Below are 20,084 nucleotides of genomic sequence, written 5' to 3'. Positions count from 1 at the left end.
GAGAATGAGCAGATACTGATAATTACCTTCATTTTCCAGTCAATAGCTAATGAATGTCTAATATCAAAAACATTCAGCCTCTACAGGTGAAAAGTCACTGAAAACATGTGCACTTGTTTTGAAGCATGATACTGTGTGCTGCACGGAGAGAGAGCAAGCTGCCTGGAGAAAGTGCAGTGCACGGACAGCGCTGACATTTCAGACGAATGTTTAAAACACAGACAGCGAAAAGGCATATGAAAACATGTGCTGAAGTGTGCTAGGTTAGTATAAAGCAATTAAATTGTTGACAATTAAATTGTTGACATTCAAGTTAGATGTTAGAGTTAGATGACAACAATAGTACTTATATGGAAACGGTCAATAGATTCTGATTTAGATGGTTATTTTATCTGCAATGTCCTGTTTATTGGTTTATTTGATTTAATGTGAAATATCCTAAATACATTTGTAAAAACCGTACAGAAATGTGCAATTATGGGTTTTTTTTTTATATATACAATGTCTATACAATACACATACATTGTGTGTGTGTGTCAGATAGATAGATCTATCCTTTTGCAGAGAATCTATTGATCCCAGGATCTTTCAGCTGGCTCACGGATTATATATATATATATATATATATATATATATATATATATATATATATATATATATATATATATATATATATATATATATATATATATATATATATATATATATATATATACACACACACACACACACACACACACACACAGGATACATAGGAGATCTGTCATAACATACCATTAGGAACAATAATAATTAAAAAGCAAAACTTCCCTCAATCAAACTGGATAGTGAAGCCTTTTATAGAGGAAAAAAAGTACCCAAACACACAACTATTCCATACTGTGTAGGCCTTGTTTTGACATGTCAGTCATCACTTGGTTTTTCAGCACACAGAGAGGAGAATGACAAAGGGAAAAAAACCCACGGAGTATGTGACGTTAAGCCACAACAGACTAGCGTCTGCAATGGCCAGACCGTCAGACGTTAGGACCGCTAGCTGAATAATAAGTCTCTCTCACGCACTTGATTATGTATGCTCATGCCACAGTATGACTCAAAAAAATCAAAAATAAATAAATAAAAAGAGGGAGTAAGAAGACATACACACCTACTCCAGATGGCACACAAAGTTCCAGCATGCAGTTCCCATGGAGCCTGGTATAGTGTTATTAAAATCGATTTAAGATTACATTTGCTCACTCAGTGTCAGAGCGTTAGAGTTTTATTAGAAAACAATGAAGAGGTGAGCTGCAACAACACAAGCTTGGTGATTTGTTACAATGGAAAAACTAGCAGATGCTGCTTCACCTGGCTGAAAATCATGTTTTATTGAAGGATGAACTGCTGGCAGTTTGCGACAGGGCATGCCTGAAGCTAATTGTTCCTTGTAACCGCTGCCATAAATCCAGCACTGTGTCTCTATTCTCATGCAAGTCCAGGTACATCATGATAAAAGTCGGGTCTCCATCAATTCAATGACCATCAGTGGCCTTTTGTTCTTACACTGTTTGGATGCTTTGGGGGCAGAATATATACTTGTTTCTAATTTAGATTTCAAATCACTTTTGCTCAATGTAAAGGAATAGTGCAAGATTAATGGCAAAATCTTTTCCAACCCAATGTCCAATTTACCTCAGGCATAACAAAACGGACAATTCTACTTAAACTAAAGTGCATTTAATTGTTATATACACTGGTATTTATAATGCTCCAATAAAAATATTTTGTTTACATGAATGCTTAACACATTATTACATTAAACTCCTTTAAATTATTTAGATTAACTAAACAATATGCCACAAAACAACTTGAAAAATCGTATTGCATTGAATTTGAAAAAAAAATTATAAATCAAATCAACTCCTAGAAGTGACCGATCGGGGGATCTCACTTATCCGGGTTTATGCACTTTAGTCTTTGAGTTAGCATTGCAAATATTATCCACAAATAATCATTTCTTACCCAAAAATTCAAGTGCATACGCTCAGATCATTAAGGCCTGAAATAAATCAGTTCTAAAAAGAAAAACCATTTGCTATTTTTGAGTTGAACAAAAAGATTGAATCCAATATTTGCTGATGATGTAGCATAATGAGAGATTTACAAGCAATTTAAAAAAAGAACAGCAATTTTTCTCTGAATGACCACTTTAAGGGCATCATTTCTCTTTAAGAAGTGAATTCTGAAACAGACACAACTTGCACCATAAGACTCAATAGTCACATCATGAAACACTTGGCAGAACAACTGACATTAGCATTTAGCATAAATCAAACCTCCTCTGACCTCAGGAACGTAGCCTGGCCACCCGCCCATGAACATCTCGCCTCAAGGTGGAACACATGCTCTTGATTCCAGCAATGCCATTCAACACCTCAAGCAGAACTACTCTGAGGCGAATGTGTCAGCATTTCATAAACATACAGCCATCTATGAGACTGGAGGCAAACCGAATAAGAAAAGCATCAAATAATATAAATACAAATGGGTTATTATAAAACTGCCAAACTGTGACAAGACTATGAGGTAAGTTTGAGAAGATCATACAGGTTCAATTACTTGGCAACAAGGAAAAAAACGACTTGACATTGAAGTGTCAATTCTCATGAGAAATTACTGAGGGGAAAAAAAAAGCTTTAAAAAGACTGCAAATTGGGTCAGAACAATTTTGAGGTCTGTCAAAAGAGTTTCCGTAGTGAATAAGAAAAAGTGTTTCACTGGATAATTTAAAATCTGGAAGAAAAAAAAGGATTTAGAGAGGAGGACAATCTTGTGCAATAGTGATTTATAACATTTAAGGGTGTCACTGGACAATGCAAAATGTTCTGGCATAGGCAAAAATGTTCAATAAATAACTGCATAAAAGTGAAATAGTACAACTCTAATGCTTAAGTATGTCACATATCGTAAAGTAAAACACCAAGACCGACTTAAATTCTCACCAAAATATAGTAAAAACAGTTATATTATGACTATTAAATATTATTAAACCGTTACCAAAAAAACGTTCTCTTTTCATATTTTTTTAAATGCATTGTGATGCAAAGCTGAATTTCAGCAACATCACTCCAGTCATTCTAACATGCTGATTTGCTGCTCAAGAAACATTTCTTCTACTTCTATGATGAACACTTGCATAAACGAAATGAATAAATAAATAATAGCAGAAGCGGCTGAAAAACAACACAATTAAGTAAATTACAATAACAACTAAATGATGCATCTCTATTTGATTATGACAAGTTATGGGAAGCATTTAGTCAGTGGAAGCCTTTAATTTTCCTTCACATTCTTTATCCTTATTGACATCAGTTTTCTTTGGAAATGATTGCCTGCGATTTTCTATACTGCAACCCCTCATTTGCACAATCTAGTGATCCAACCATTTCCTCCCCAGACAGTTAAGTAACTTTTCTCAATCCTCAATTTCCAAATAAATACATTTTTTCTGAGGAGGATTCTTTCTTCACACAGTAGCTTCTGCACACTTTTGCCGTGTACCGGTTGAGTCATTAAAGCAGCTTTGCAAATGGCTGTGAGACAAAGATCCGGCTAAACAATGGAAACACTAAAAGCAAACGCCACCATCCATCATCTATAAATAGCAATATATTGCTCAGATCTTCATCCAGGCGTTTCTATTAGGCGTGCATAGTGATTTCTACCATATCAGCAATATAAAAATATCCACGTGCGGTAAAAATAAGCTCAGCCCTGAGTCGTCCCAGGTGCATGTATGATCCTGTACTGTTCTGTGATTTGACTGCGCCGTGCCGCTCTGTTCAGTTCTAAAACAGAACATTCCATTCCTTCCCTGGAGGCCACTTCCACTCCCAACTTTTGTAGCTGCTAGGCAAGGTCAGACGGTCACCATGGCGACAGTTCTGAGGTCGCAGGTCAACAGGGCCGCACTGTTGACTGGTGATGAGAGATGACAGCATGAGAGGCCACGGGGAGCGCTTTGAAGTTCATAAAAACGAGTCACATGGACTCCATTATGATCCCTGTATGAGCAACTAATATCACGTTGCGGGATCTAATAAATAAACATCAGCTCGTGGAGCTGCTTTAAGCACCGCCGTCAGGGTTGCACGAGATAAATGCGCTCCTGTTAAATATTAGACAGCATACTAAACAGTTCACCACCCAGCTTCATTAAGCATCTCACACTGGGTATTTGCCCGACTTGGGGGCTCCGACGGTTCACAAACAAAACAGTGCACTTACAATGTGCAAAACAGCGCGGTTCGCATTGCGATGCAGCTTTTGTTGAATACAATGCTACAGAAGAGGTCGGCTGTGTTGTGGGCGACAAAAACCTACTAGTTGCAGAATCTCCCAGACGAAACATAGCTCAGCTATTTCCACACGGCCGTAATTGCATGCCGCGTGGTTTGGTGCCGTGGACCAAAGCTGCGGAGGACCCAAAAGAAGACGGCTGGCCGTGATCCCGGCGAGTCAACAAGATGTGTACGCGAGTGAATCTGGCCTGCTGCGGCTCTCCAATTATAAGCTGCTCGAGTTTCCTGTCCGAGACGCTGCGGTCAAGTGTTCCCTGGCGAACTTACCCTTGAGCTATACGCTGCGCCGAATACATTTGACTGAATTTAAAATAAATCTTCTCCCACATGGAGCCACGGAGGTGAACATTTCAAATAGTTCGCAAATCCTTTCAAATTACCAAGAACATAAACTAAATGATTTTTTTGTTTCAGCAAGAGAAAGGGCATATTCATTTGAGATTCAACTCGTTCGACTAAAACTAAAAATCTGAAAAGGATGGTCCACCCTCCACACTCACCTCAGGTTGCTTCATTTCTGCACAAACGCAACAGGAGATATATTCAAGAACTGTTTACTTATTTTTGCCCATGAAAATCATCAGGGTCCTTTGTGTATTTTCCCCTCATATAATAAAAACCAATGACATTTTTTGTGCTCCATGTGCAAAAGAACGTAAAACAGGTTTATGACTGAATTTTTTTTTTCCCTGAATGGCGAGAAATACTTGTGATCGCTAGCTATTCAACTGGCTTATTATTCAGCAGGTACTGAAGCTTTAACCTTATTTCAAGGTTACTGACGTCCCTGAGGAACTAACACAGAAAAACATAAGGAGCGGTACTGCACAGGCCTGAATAGGGATGGACTTTAATATCCTCATTTTACACAATTAAAATGAAATGTTTTAGAAGTATCAGCACAGGGACACCAGAAGAACTCAAACTTTTGGAGAGGATTAGGGGTGTACACATAGGACACGGCTAAAGAGAAGGGATATAAAATGATAAAATGGAACATGAGGGTCTCAAGACATAGTATTCAAATAACGATTATCAAAAAAAAAAAAATGAACATTGCACAGGACCCAAAAAACCTAGGCAAACATTTTCATTTTGGTCATTCTGCCTCCCTCAGACAGAGCCAGTGTGAGCATAAGGCAAGGTGATTGATTTGAGAAGCAGAAAATGGGTAGATTCGCCATACGGCAACAAGGACTCGCAATACAGAAAAAGGCAATGTCGCCGTGGCTGGTGTCATCACAAGGAGACTAGCGTTATCAGAGGTTTTTGCAGAGACAAGTAGATAAATGTCCTGCAGGTGGCCGGTCCGTGTTGCATGACTCCATACTGTGCTGTTAATCGATGGTTTCTGTTGATCATTCCTGCTGTAGAGAAAGATTAATACGTCTGGAGAGCGAGCCTCAGACCCAGCCTCGTCTTCGGAAAACAAACAGCGGGTAGCAATTTGTTCCAAGCACAATATCAGCACTCTGGACGCAAATAGAAATCTCCAAAAAGGAATTCAAAACTCCAAAACCGAGGAGTGGCAAGCCAAGCCAAAGCTGCTGGAATCATTTTCCCCAACTTGGAGTTAGAAACAGCCGACATATATATAGAGAGAGAAATAGAGCTTACAAGGCTAGACATTAATAGCCAACTTCTAGGAATATGCACCCCATTCAGGAAAGAATCACACTCTGATGTCCATAACGCTAATGGTCATCTGGCACAATGATATCAAATGGCTGATGTGATATTCATATGCAATACAAATAAAAAAAAAGCAAATCATTGTATAAAATTATCAAAACAACTCAAACATTTGCTCAAATGGGCAGAAATTTTGTTGTCATTGCATATAAATGTCCATAATAAGAATAGGAATATCATTAAAATCATATCTTCTTGATTAGATTCTCTCTCATTTGTTTACTGACAACCCAAATGTAACTTTGCTTAACTTTAAGTTTGTATACCAGTTTGAAAATTGAATACTGTATCGAGAAGCCAATTATAATCTTAAATGAAAAAGAAAATTGACTGAGAGAAACAATTCTTTCTTAATTAGCTGGGGCATACAGCGAAATACAACTCAATATTGAAAACAGAATGGATGGCGAAATGAACTGCAAAAAAAAGAAAATAATAATCAAAAAAAAAAAAAATCCCCAAATGAATTAAGATGAAGGAGCAACTTATTGTTGATATCGAACCACTTCCTGACTACACGCAATTACCGTCTATCCTTTTCATTAGAAAACAACTTTAAAAAGAACAAAATAAGTGCTTTTCACTTTTTCTGCATCTCAATGTTGGGCTCACAGAATGAAAGAGCACTGCAGACTGTCAATATTCAATTACTATTAATAGGATTCATTACTTCCATATCTGCTGCAGGCATCCAAAGACAGTGAACACCCAGGAACTCCTCCTCCCAACCAGAGTTTGTTATCTCCTCTGGTCAGTCTCCCTCCATTAGAATAACAGATGAGTGTTTGCATTTCAGAATGCTCTGCACTACAAAACAAATTAAACCCCACACTCAAAAAAACAATGCGCTTTTATAGACATCATTATTTTAACAGACCAAACACGTTTTGTTTTTGCAGCCCTTACTTAGTACTGTCACTCCCCAACTAATGCAAACAAAAATTGCCCATTAATTCAAGTGCACTGGCAAAAATCCAGACCATCTCAGAGTGGGCAATGTTAGACAACTGTGCGGCAGCACAGCAAGTCGTTTCAATTTGATTTATGTGCTTACAACATTACTACAATTAAAATTAAAAACTTGCCAACCTTTACCAGCTTAACCGGTGGCCTTGATTTCAAGGTAATTACAAATAGTTACTTAACTGGAAGCACTGAAGAGGATGGGTCTCAGTAAACAAGTAACTGCATGCACTCATAAAGACACCGAAATGAAATTACTGTAGAATTTATCTGACATTAGCGATGTCGTAACTTAAGTTAACTCATGGTGCATTCCAACAGCCGGGCTCATTTATACCAGCTTCAGCTAGAAGGTTTACCTAAAACCTTGCCAATGGATATTATAAATTTTTTATTTGAATGAAATCTGTGAATCCTGAAGTGTTTTAATTAAGAAACTGACCTTGTGTTTTAGATACAGTACCAGCAATAGGCCATTAAGGTTAAAACTCTTTCAAAACCGGAACATTTGCTTCTGAATAATTCACTGTAGTATTTTAGAAGATAGCTCATGACTATTTATTAAGTATCATTGCCATTCATGTGGATATGAAAATCTGGGAGAGCTTTAAGATTGCAAAAGAGCAGCAGGGCATTTTGAATTTTTTTGCTTTTAAAAACAGCACTGGAGATATTGAGCTATTCAAAGAAAAAAGAAAAAGGAATATGCAAATAAAAGCATAAACTTTTTTTTTTGTTGTTAATGAGTTCTTAATTACTTCAAACTTAAAAAGTAAAAACATTAACGCAGTCGTGATTCATAAAGTTTGGCCCTTTGGTCAACCAATACATAACATTAGCATGACCTTAAAACAGAGCGAATACAAATCTGAACACAGTCCAAAACACATCCAAGCACTGTGTGTAATGACAAATTTTGGGTACGCATTATGTGTGCTTGTAAATGCAAATTCTTGTTAATAGAGTTCGTTCTGCAGAGGTCACCTGTTCTTCTGGGACCTCTCTTCAAAAACAATCTCATACGAACAGGTCTTTAAGCAATGTCCAATGTCAGTGGGCTAATTTGCAATGCAAATGCGCATTTGCTGTAATTTCAGCAAACCAAAACTGCAGTTCCGAAACCAAGCAGGATCGATTTATCATACAAGAACATCAAAATTTGAGTGCAGCACTTTGCTTCGAATTAAATGTTATGGCATTAGCCCGGTAAGGTTTAAGGGGAGTAACTTGAGGAACAGACCGTGCGAAAAAAAACATTCTTGCACTCTTCAAACCACACAAGCATCAATTCAAACGGTTGTAACATCTAATCTCCTTATAAATGCATACCGTCTTGCATTCTACTAGATATTCTCCCAGTGTGATTACCAGATAGATGGCCCTCAGCAACACTAAACTGTTTCTACCGCAAGAGTCTTAATTACGAAATCATAACCCTTTAAAAGCCACAGAAGTACACAAACACCTGGGCTTGCAGATGCTTGCACCTGAATGTCTTAAGGCTGTCTTAGGTAATACTGCGATGTACCGAACCCTAAGCTTTACTTGCAGCATAAAAATTTGGGATGGGACAATTTTTGCATTGCGATTCTCTCTACAACAATTTTGTGCTTAGGTTTTCGTTTGCATATTCACAGCCGTAGATACAAGAACACGGGCAAAACCATCAAACAAGTACACAATCTTGTATAAGATTTCATGCTTCAAGCAAAACACAAGGGCAAATGCTTTCTCTTTTGTAAGTCGCTCTGGGTGAAAGTGTCTGCTAAATGAATAAATCTTAACGAAAAATCACAGATTTCATTGTACAGGATATGCCCTCTATAAATGTGCACTTGACAATATACGGTTTCACCTGCCAGTTTTTCAATACTTTCCCTTTCAAATGCTCTATGAAGGGATCATTTATGCGGTTTATAAATTACTTATTTATAAAATTACTATAAGTACTTAAAAGCAATTTAATGGAATGCACAAATACATTAAAGTTGGTAAATCAATAATAAAAATGTAGATAATACTTTCGCTTACGGTGCTCTCTATGACGGACACAGATGATGCTGCCTTAGATTAGATCGGTTAGATCGATACACTAAAACCTAAAAAAAAAGGTCTTCCTGTTGTTAACACGAGTGTGGGAACTATTCACTTGGCTGTAGAGACCTTTAAGCAAAAATATTTCAATATGTTCGTTTTAACAAAGCTCAAGAATACACTTACTATTTTTCTTCCAGACAAACATCCATTCCCCAAACACCACTGCATCCTCCAAGCTACTGTTAACTTGTATAGACAATAACTGATAATTAAAAATTAATCATTGTCTTTACATTGACAAAGCACTAGATCAGCACAATGTCAAGACATTGTTTTTGAGTTTCGCCCAAGGACTTGTTCGTTTTAAGCAATTCCTTTCCATTTGCAGACGATTTATCTCAGTGACAGGCCAAGGGGCATGGCGTGGACACGAGCTCGGCCTTGACAAATTGAGCCAAGGCCTTGGTGAAAAAAGGGAAAAATGCAGACAATCTAATGAAATCTCACTCCATCCGACCATGTCGAACTATGCCATGGCTTAATTAAATGGTTTCTTGAGAAACGGATCTGGAGTGGGCGGCAGGGTGACGGTGCTTGACGAAAAGGACATTAAGCTCACACCTTAAAACACATCTGGCTTTGGTTACGGGCTCTGCTTTAGGTTTAGACTCCATTTCACGAGTCTATCTTTCACTCTGCTCAACTTGGCTTTTTCTGGGAAATCCGAACAGCTGCTGAAGCTGCAACATAGTAAAAGGACAAGGAAATTCTGCTAGCGTCACTGTCAAGAGAGTGTCTGCACTGGTTACAGGCTTACAACAAAAGGTTTATTATAACAGGGCTGTAATTTCTCTGAAACTGAAGGAGATGTTTTGTGTGGAGGTGTTGAGGTGTGGTTAAAGACCAGACCAAACCCCAGACTGCTGTATCATTACCCTGCTGTCGTCTGCAACCTCAAGTTAGAGCTTGTTTTGCAAGTTTGAGGCGTACCCAAGATTCTCAGGACTATCACTGCTCAGTATTGACACACTGGACAAATCGAAACCTTATTTTCCATTTAATCCCTAAACCTGATCCTTTTTTCTTTGGTTTCCGACTGGGTGAGAACAACTCAATACCTGACTCCAAAACAATGGCTTAGATTTCAACTAATGTGCTCATTAAACCTGTGTCACAAGATAGCTTATTTATACAAATGCAAGACTTTGTTATGGTTGACAACATAAATACGTGTTGAAGCATCTAAATTAATCTAATCATCTTTTAAATACTGAAATTAAAATAAAGAGCGTGTTGTTAAAAAATATAAATAACTTAATGAGTGAATATTTGGAGTCTTATAAAATATTCACCAAAATAAAATAAATATTCTTATTACATATTCACCAAGAGAAAAAAAAAAAAAATTAATTATGTGCTTCCAATCTCTAAAGTAAAATGGCAACACATTTAAAAAGTTGTTTACTTATGAAATAATAATCAAAAACCAGGACAAACCTAAATTTCTTTTACACACACACACACACACACACGATCCAAGTTAGCATTAAACAGTGAAAAAAAAATCATTTAGCTTGCAAAACATTAACATTAAAAACAAATATTTAATAATATTATTATAAAAATAAAGAAAAATATACTAATGTTCAAAGTTTGTCTAAAGCAAAAGCATCATTACTCCAGTCTTGAATGTCACATGACCCTTCAGAAATCATACCAAGTTACTGATTTGTTGTTATTATCATCTATAAATGCTGTTTACTATTTATGGAATATTTTACAAATCTGTGTTACAAAAAGTTAAAGTATGACATTTATCAAAATAGTATTAATTTAAAAGGTTTTGAAATGTATGCATTTTCAAAAAGAATAATTTACTGAAAAAGATTAAAGTACTTTTGTTAACAAATCTGTTGCTTCAACAGAAAAAAACAAAGAAAATAAAGTAAAAAATGCATACGTTCTTTAATAAAAACAAAATGCTAGTAAACAAAATACTAAAATGCCCTTCTAGCCCTTCAATAGCTCAGGGGAACTACATTAATTACTGGAGTTGCAGCAGACACATGGCAGATGACTTGTAGTGGCTCTTTAACAGTCTGGCAGGAGGCTTGGAGGCTCACATGTGTGAAAAGATGTCAACAGATGTAAGCAAGCCTTCCACATAGAAAAAAAACCCACCCAAGGCTGCTCAAGAACATAAATTCAACAACCTTTTGCATAACGTCATTACATTATGAAACAAACTGGCTTTTTAGACTGTCTGGAATCGTAACTGGCTTTCAAACAAACACTGACTCCAAACTTTAAGAGGTGAGATCTTTATTACAAAGAGCATTCTGGCTTTACGGCTGCTACAGCTTGAACTGCACAGGTTACACTACAAGCACTTCAAAGTAGACTGCTTTCCACACTGCCGTATTATTCAAGCAGCTGATGTCAGAACGGGGGAACAGCTCACGATTGCTTGCTTATAATATCACACGATCAAAGCGTTGCCAGAAACGGCTACAATGGCCAAAAAGTGTTGGGGTTAGCACACCTGACAACTTTCTCAGTATTTGCTAAAGGTGTTTTGAGTAGTTTCTAGCCTGTTCAGCACTCCTAGGTACTACATTATAGAAAAATTACTGTGATTAAAACTGATTGGTTTATTGCACATTTCAGTTTAATGGGTCTCACCATGATTGTGTTACCGTATTTTGAATTCCGGCAACCACAGCTGCCAGTTTTTGACCATAAATTTGAAAAAAATCTATATTTAAACAGGTGTAGCTAACTATGATGTTCTGGTCTGTGGGTTTACCACTCACAAGACCAATTTCAATTATTGTAAGCTTTCTTTTAAATAAGCATTTAAATAAAATTGAACTCAAATCACATGAGCATAATCATTGGAGATCAATTTTTTCACAACAACAAAAGCAACTCATTCTTAAATAAGGGGTGAAAAAAAGAAGAAGAGGAGGAAGAGGGATTGGTTGTGGTCTACAAGCACAACAAATGAATGCAACTAGTCACATGCATGTAGATCGATATGTCAATGTCTATCGACCCAAGAAGGTTAAGATCCCGTACTGTGGTCTTGAGAAAGATGCCCAGAGTAAGAATGATGTTTGCGGTTCTCTGGAAGACTGCCCTCCCTGATGCTTTTACAGTATCCTTACTCTCAAAATCTCACTTTCCCTAGATCACAAAAGACAAGTCCATGTTCATAGCTCATTAGCTTTCACAAGAAAGATCCAACTGAGCTGTAATTGTCTACAAGGAGCAGTGGGGAACCACAGAAATAAAGACAATGAAGCTGATTAAGCCTTCTCCTGAATCGATGGAACGGTACAATGCACTGCACTATACTTGAACAAACAAAAAGATTTCAATTAAAGCAACATACACCCCGGCTGTAAAGTTTGTCTTTTGTGCTGTGCTTTGCGGAGAACGGTTAAAACTGATCAACAACGCGCTTGCACCAACATGCTGAGTTACAAAACAGCGAACTGTGATGCAATATTTATCTTGTAAGAACACCTCTTTGAACCAATGTGATGAAAAAGATAAGATAATGGATTTTCTGAGAAAATGCAAATCCATTTTTAAAAAGCAAAAAGAACCCTAGTTTCCATGAATAAAACATTTCACTTTATAAATGGTTTATATAAAATGGAGAACGGCAAAAAGGAAGAACCTAGGCACCTCAATGAAGAGGGTCAATCTGGACTACGACGAGCCATTTTCCTCTCAACAGCTGAAACTCTCCGGAGGCCAATTACGTGCTTTTTTCCTTCCTCTTTCCTTCTGGGTCATTTTTAGCCTAAAGCCTTCATATTATCTTTCATTGCAACATTTTTAAGGGAGCGAAAGGAATTCTCGTGAGCTAAAAAGGGTTAAATAAGATGCATGAACCACAGGCACACACCGTGACAGCTACTGGGGAAAGAAATGGCGAGCTTGATACATGTTTGCGGTTCCCATGAATGTGGCACTGTTTTCCGACTCATGATCCCCACAGTTTCAAAGAGCGGCATGGGAACCCATTAGAAGCCATAAATCATTGAGCAGCCACGTAAACATTCTTTTGCAAACTAGTATTATGGTTGTTGAGGACACCAGACAAGCTTTGTTTTAGATGTTCCGCAATCCTTTCCTCATAAAACAGATATTGCTTCTAGGAAGGTAAACAAGGAAATGCGGTAAAATAACCTTTGAATCCAAATTCAATCTAACCTGCATTCTGTGTTGTAGGTACAGAAATAAGGTTAAAGCAAACATTAAGATGCTTTACAAAAGACAAAAATCAGCATTATACGAAAGCCCTCAACCGAACAAAACAGACTGTAGTTCAAACTTACTCAATTTACAATTAGGTGACAGTTTCCCAAACTGAAAGTGAAAACACTGCATGACTTAATACAATGGGAGCCATACGAACACGTTCGATGTTAATGTGCTTTTGAAGCCATGAGTATTGCTGCTTGTCAATTAACCTGAAGATGTGGCTAGCTAGCACAAACTCAAATCTCTTGCTTTATCATGTCAAGCCTGGTAAGAGTAATGTATAGAGAAATTCGAAATACACAATGAAGCAGGAACGCTATGCAGATAATCGTTCATCTTGTTTACAAGGTCATGCATTTATCGGACAATAAAGTCTTAAAAAGGTAAACGTCAGCCAATGTGAAAAATTATGCTGATATGCTTGCCGATAAGACATAACTCAAGGTGTTCTGTCGATAAGATCGGCAGTGTGGTCATTCCCGAAGCAAACTTTTGCCTGAATGGTGATTAGATTCACTGTTTTGGATTTCTGTATGTAGGCCTAATTTGAGAATGCAAGTACAGAATGACACATCCGGTGTGATAGTGTGAGCGGTCATCAGCTTTTGCAGCAGCAATAACACCCCCCAGGCGCTAATGCCTGTCCGGTAAAGTCCTTTAAAGTGCCCCATTAAGCAGTTTTGATTACCTTTCATGCAGTGTGTAACATCTCTAAGTGAAAGAAAACCTCAACCGTGCACAGTGTCTTTTAAAAGAAAGAGATGACTCTGAATCATTGGAATGAGTCGTTTTAAAACAAATACCAAGCCGTTTTAGGTTGACATCGAGATGAAACATTAACAAATTGCCCTCCCACTAGGGCTGTGTAATTCATCACATGCGATTCTCAATAACTGCTATAATTGCATTAAGTGACACTATTTTTAACTTTCATGCATGATTAAAAAAAAAATGTGATCAGATTTTTAAAAGCTATGAACACTAAAAGGAAGTCCGGCAATAAAGTTGGGGGGCATCCAGCAAGAGTAGTGACCACCATGACCGACCTTCAGTAAATAAACTAAATGTGTGAATGAGGCATAAGGTTATACGGAGATGCTGATTAAAGAATGGTAATATGCTGCACCAATATTAAAACTCCTACACACAGTAATACTCATTTCAAATCCTACTTGTGAAGCTTTGATTATTCATTCCAACAGAACAGAGTTCAAGCTCATCAAAAGTTAAAATCTCGCAGCAGAGTATCTGAGCCAGGAACGATGCTTGTAGCCTTTCTGACAGTTGCTCATCAGGAAACAACTGATGAAACTCAAGTTCTCTCGTGTTAGCCTATGTGCATGACTGAAAAGCTAGAAGCTCTTCTGTGAATAAAACATTAGAAATATCAGTTGTCCTCTTGTAGAAAAGCAACACCGCAGCTGTAACAGGAACTGCTAAACGAGTCTCTTAGTCATGGAAAAAAGAACAACATGGGGAAAAAGCAAACAGCAGGACCGCATGAATTACTGAATGCGGCTTTGAACTTTAATTTATAAGCATAGCAGGATGTAGGTTAGTAGGCAAGGCACTAAATGTAACTGCAAACGAGAACATTTCTGACTGGCATTTCATTTCATGCATGCTTTCAAAACAGACATCTTAATATTTGGAATATTTTTAAACTGCATTTCTTAACTTTTCAACACCGTCAGTCAACTACGGTGGCTCATTATCACGGTATCGTGCAAGCCCCAATAATTCAAATCGTGCCTCGGAGCAAATATACTGCTGTGTAGTCCTGGCACAATTACGTGCCATAAAACGTCAGCTGCAGCCCAGGATCTTGCTTTCCCTCGACTTCAGCGCAAAACACCTGCAAGTAACCGTCTGGTTTCGCAGCTGTGAAATGCTTCAAACGGATTCATTTCTGGTAATCCAAGCTCTTGTTTTCCATCAAAATAATAATCAAATAAATGGAACAAGGACTTTCTCACAGACAAGTGATTTTGGGTGGGACTCATAATTTTTCTGCGCAGGATAGTTGCAATGTACAATATACTGCATTAAATGTTAAAAAAAAAAAAAAAAAAAAAAAAAAAGCCAACAAACAAGTGCTCCACCATGACGATGTGGCCCTGGAGCGTCTGTGAATTATGATCATAAGGGAATGAAAGCAAAGATAACTACGATGGAACAGATGGATCCGTCTAATGCGGTCTCATGCAATCCTAAAGACTTCACTGTGAAACCATTGAGTCACAATGGCTGCCGAAACTTCAAACCCAGCGGGAGGTAACAAACTGAATCCTGACCAAGCAAGCAGGAAAATAATGAGATGAGGTATCTGGATGGCGTCCAGGACTTGAAGGCATCCACCTTTATAACCCATATTTTCTTTGCAGACTTCGGCATACTCGCAGCCTCTCTTTATAAATCTAATAATGGCATACCACAATAACATAACCAAGTCACCTCATTTATTAATCTCAGTCCATTTCCGAACCACTTAAAATATTTTTAATAAGATTACTTAATTAGCAGTGGGCTATGCATTCAACATGCACATCAAAACGTCAATATAATCTAAAGAAATTGTTGGGTATTATTATTATGCAAACCCATTATTATTTCAAAATACTACCTACTATGATATTTTGGTCACTGGTGAAGACACTCATTTGTGACTTTGGACCACAAAACCAGTGTATATTGCAGCAATAGCCAGAATACACTGTATGGGTCCAATTATGTCCCAATAAAACAAATAAATGCATATTATTCAGCAAAAATTCTGTTTCAATGTATTGCTAAGAACTCCAGATATTCAAATAGTTGCATCTTAGTCAAATTTTGTCCTGTCCTAACAAATACATCAATGGGAATCTTATTTATTCTGCTTTCAGATGATTCGGGAAGTTGACACTTAATGGTTGGTTTTGTAGTCCAGGGTCTCATTTCAACAGCAACAGCACACAAGCCACATGATGTGAGGCATCGTTCATATACATAACAAGCGTGCATCATAATAAAGTTTAATGCTTTCAAATAGAGGTTACCCTTTGGAATCGCTAAAAACAGTGCATGAAATTGACAACATTTGAAGTTGCTTTCCAAGTTCACCAGTGACTTACATGTTGTCACGCTCGAGAGTACATCAGAGACTTATTCATGCCTCTCATTACATCACTTAAGAAAAAGGAGTAAAAACTATACAAAAGCAACTAACTGCGCTAGAAAAAGCGTCGCCCGCTGTTTGGATAAAACTGAAGCTTTCCTCAGTCTGTGGAAGAAATCCTCCACTTGGAACACAAATGAGACATGTTAAAAACGTTAAGCCCCCGGCACTGGAGTAACCAAACCATATGCTTTTCAAACCCGGCCAGCAGCGCTGTCAGCATGTCTCATCACACAATGTGGGTCTGGGGCTCGGCCAGGTGCGATTTCTGAACAGCGGCGCTGCAGTGAGAAAAACCACGCTTCAATCTTATTACAAAAGATCACAGGTGATTTACAGTGATCCGTAGCAGCTCGACAGTTCAACAATACATTCTCCGTTTCAAGCTCAAATGCATCATGTGGCTTCAAGCTTCTTCCCCTACTCACGACAGAGAAGCAACAGTTTTGAAAGCTCACGGCATTAAATAACGAAATAGAACCATGATGCAAACTAAATGTATATTTTAGTTCTTAAAAACATGGATCAAAGGGTTCTGGTAAAGTGCCAAGAAATCAGAAACAGACTTTCTACGCTATGATGCTCTAGCACAAGGGATTTAAAGGCATTTATGGACACGCTAAGTATAGTACAATAGATAGGTAGATGGGTAGGTAGATGGGTAGGTAGATGGGTAGGTAGATGGGTAGGTAGATGGGTAGGTAGATGGGTAGGTAGATGGGTAGATAGATGGGTAGGTAGATGGGTAGGTAGATGGGTAGATAGATGGGTAGATAGATGGGTAGATAGATGGGTAGATAGATGGGTAGATAGATGGGTAGATAGATGGGTAGATAGATGGGTAGATAGATGGGTAGTAGTAGTAGTAACAACATCAACAACAATCCCATGATGCACCACTTGTCATATGATAGGTCCTACAAAACCAGCCCCGCCAATGATGAAAGCAGAAACATGTCTGTGGTGATGAACTCTGGTCAGCTGTGAAACCATCAGTCAGTGACGCGAGTCTTCATAAATAAGCCATGAACCTGAGCACAGAAGCTGCATTTTAAAAAACTGTGCACACGCACTGCCTCCAAACACTAAAAATGGCAGCGTTATTAGTTCATCTCTCAAGAGATACAGGACTGTATGCCAGCGTAGACCCCGAGGCATTCATTTTCAGCAATTACTAACCACAGCATATTCAGTGCTCCCTACAAAGCGTGCAGGGATCCATTCATCACCTGGCTTTACAGTACCATCTGGACACTGGGCTGTTTGTCTTTTAAACTGAACCCATTACTGGAAGGACAGGCTGTAATATACATCCAAATTAATCATCTAACCTAATGAATTGTCTATCGACTCTTATAATGTGCTTTCAATTACATATGGGGATTGAAAAATCTGATTAGTGCTGTTCAAAAGTAAGAAGTTGTAATACGGTCGAATCGCATTACCAGGCTCTCCATGTGTTTAAAAAAAAAAAAAAAAAAAAAAAAGAAAAAAAAAAAAAAAGAAGTGTACGTTGGTCAGGAAGTGAGGTTGCGGCTCATTCTGCTCAAACTTACAGTCAAGGGCCTGTTACAAGCTGAGAATATCAAATGACAAGAGGAGAACGAGGAAGATGTTTTATGCATTCCATCAGAGAGAGCCAGAGCAAACTTCAAACATACATAACACAGAGCATTCAGAAAAGCATGAATTTCATCTGAGAATAATCTCAATTGAAAAACCAACTTCTATGTTTGCAATGAAAGTTTATTAATGTTCAAATCTTATGCATGAATTTCCTGAGAATGGGGAAATGAGAGGAGGAAAAGCACAAATTTGCATCTTTAATAATTAGAATCTCATTGTGCAGCGGCACACTTTCAGATCTTTGCTTTAAAAGTTTATTTCAAAAGTCATGCGGACGTGTTTGGGACTGGCAACCATATTTACTAATAGTACTGCTAAAAATATATCTATTCATATATCTAATACAATCAGCTAACAGAAGAAAATCTATATATATCTAATATCTACTTTATATCTAGTTGAATAACCATCTATTGAAAATCTATCTATATCCATATATATATATATATCTTCTATTATATAGTTATATCATATATGACATATTATCTATATCAATATCTACTTATATATAATATGATATATATCTATATCTATCTATATTATATATATATCTATCACCCAGAATAAATATATATATATATATATATATATATATATAATAATTAAACTGACTGTGGATATAAACTATATATATAACACACCAAATAATATACCGATATATATATCTATATATATATCTATATCTAATATATATACCCTGATATTCTGGTTGTAGACCTCATGACTATAAAATATATATATATATATATATATATATATATATATATATATATATATATATATATATATATATATATATATATATATATATATATGTATATATATATTTTATTATATAATATGAAGGCTGTTTCCGAATATAAATTAATTAATTTATATTTTTATATTTACTTACATTTTATGTATGTATTATGTATGTTTTGTTTGACTTTTTGCCGTTTTTTTTTTTTTTAATAAAAACAAATTAAAATACAGTACAAAATAAAACTTTTTTTCTCTATGATTTTTTTTCTTTTATTTTTCATTTTAAGGTGAACCACTACCCACTGTTCTTCCAAGAACTGTCTACGCTGACAAAAAGGCATCTTATGAAGCAAACAACTTTCATTTTGAACAAAACATGCATGCATGCATGCAAAAGAACGTGCAACCCGAGCAAGCTTTTCAAACAAACAAGAATTACTTGTCTGAACGAAATGCTCACCTTCCCGTGGTTCACAAAGCCGTGCTTTCCAGCGATGCGGTCGGCTTCCTGCTCTCCCCCTGTGATGTGGACGGCCCATGTGTTGGTGTAAACCTTCTGTCCAACGGATGGCCGTGGCCCAGAGGTCACGAGAATAAGTAGTGTTCCGAGCGTCAATGAGGCAAGCCTGAGATCCATCAGACACAATGGAGGAGTTCCTGATGTCACCAAGTCCGTCAGCACAGTGGCCCTCTGCTATATCCGTACTTCCCTGGGCGCATGTAGAGACAGAGCCGAGGAAGAGAGAGATGGACTCGGAACAGTTCAGGAATCACCTGGGGAGGGAAGAAGCGACAAGATTGCAGAATGAGTCATCTATGAGTTGCTGGTACAGTTCAGGATATGAATCACGCATGAGTTTTAATACCGGCGAATTGACTGAGCGGTTAAAAATTAACAGCACTTTTACAAACAAAGCTTCATTTTAGCTGGTGAGAGCTAAATGCAGGGATTCGTTTCCTAATCTGTTACAGAACCTTAGTCACAGTTTTATTTCACGGAAATGCAAAAGAGACTGAGTGGGACCCTATGTTGTTCGCGATGCAGAAAAACGTAGACAGAATTTAGAATATCAAAGATATAAGTAGGTCAGCACACTTACATTAAAACATGATAGCCATATCTGAATATTAAGCCACACAAATACATAGTATTTAAATATGAATAGAGCAGATGCATGGTTTTGGTTACTACACAAATATCGAAGAAGGTTTGTGGCGTTTTCAGCCTTTGCTGCTTTAATAGGCTGTAG

The 20,084-nt window shown here is 37.3% G+C and overlaps 1 protein-coding gene across 3 annotated transcripts in view; it reads right to left on the bottom strand.

Annotated features, from left to right (window-relative positions):
* The window catches only part of furina (furin (paired basic amino acid cleaving enzyme) a), a 77,018-nt gene that overhangs the window by 52,744 nt on the left and 4,190 nt on the right, over positions 1-20,084 (bottom strand). For all 3 annotated transcript variants that reach the window (XR_006251313.1, XM_043243734.1, XM_043243735.1), the window contains exon 2: positions 19,295-19,608. Coding sequence is in view for 2 of the 3 variants with exons in the window: in XM_043243734.1 (XP_043099669.1) it covers positions 19,295-19,471 (177 nt within the window). In the remaining variant the exon portion in view is untranslated. The remainder of the gene's footprint in view (positions 1-19,294; positions 19,609-20,084) is intronic.

Source organism: Puntigrus tetrazona, chromosome 7 (genome assembly GCF_018831695.1).
Source record: "Puntigrus tetrazona isolate hp1 chromosome 7, ASM1883169v1, whole genome shotgun sequence".
NCBI classification, from domain to species: Eukaryota; Metazoa; Chordata; class Actinopteri; order Cypriniformes; family Cyprinidae; genus Puntigrus; species Puntigrus tetrazona.
Note: the sequence above shows the minus strand (reverse complement) of the source record. Positions and strands in the feature narration are given on the sequence as shown.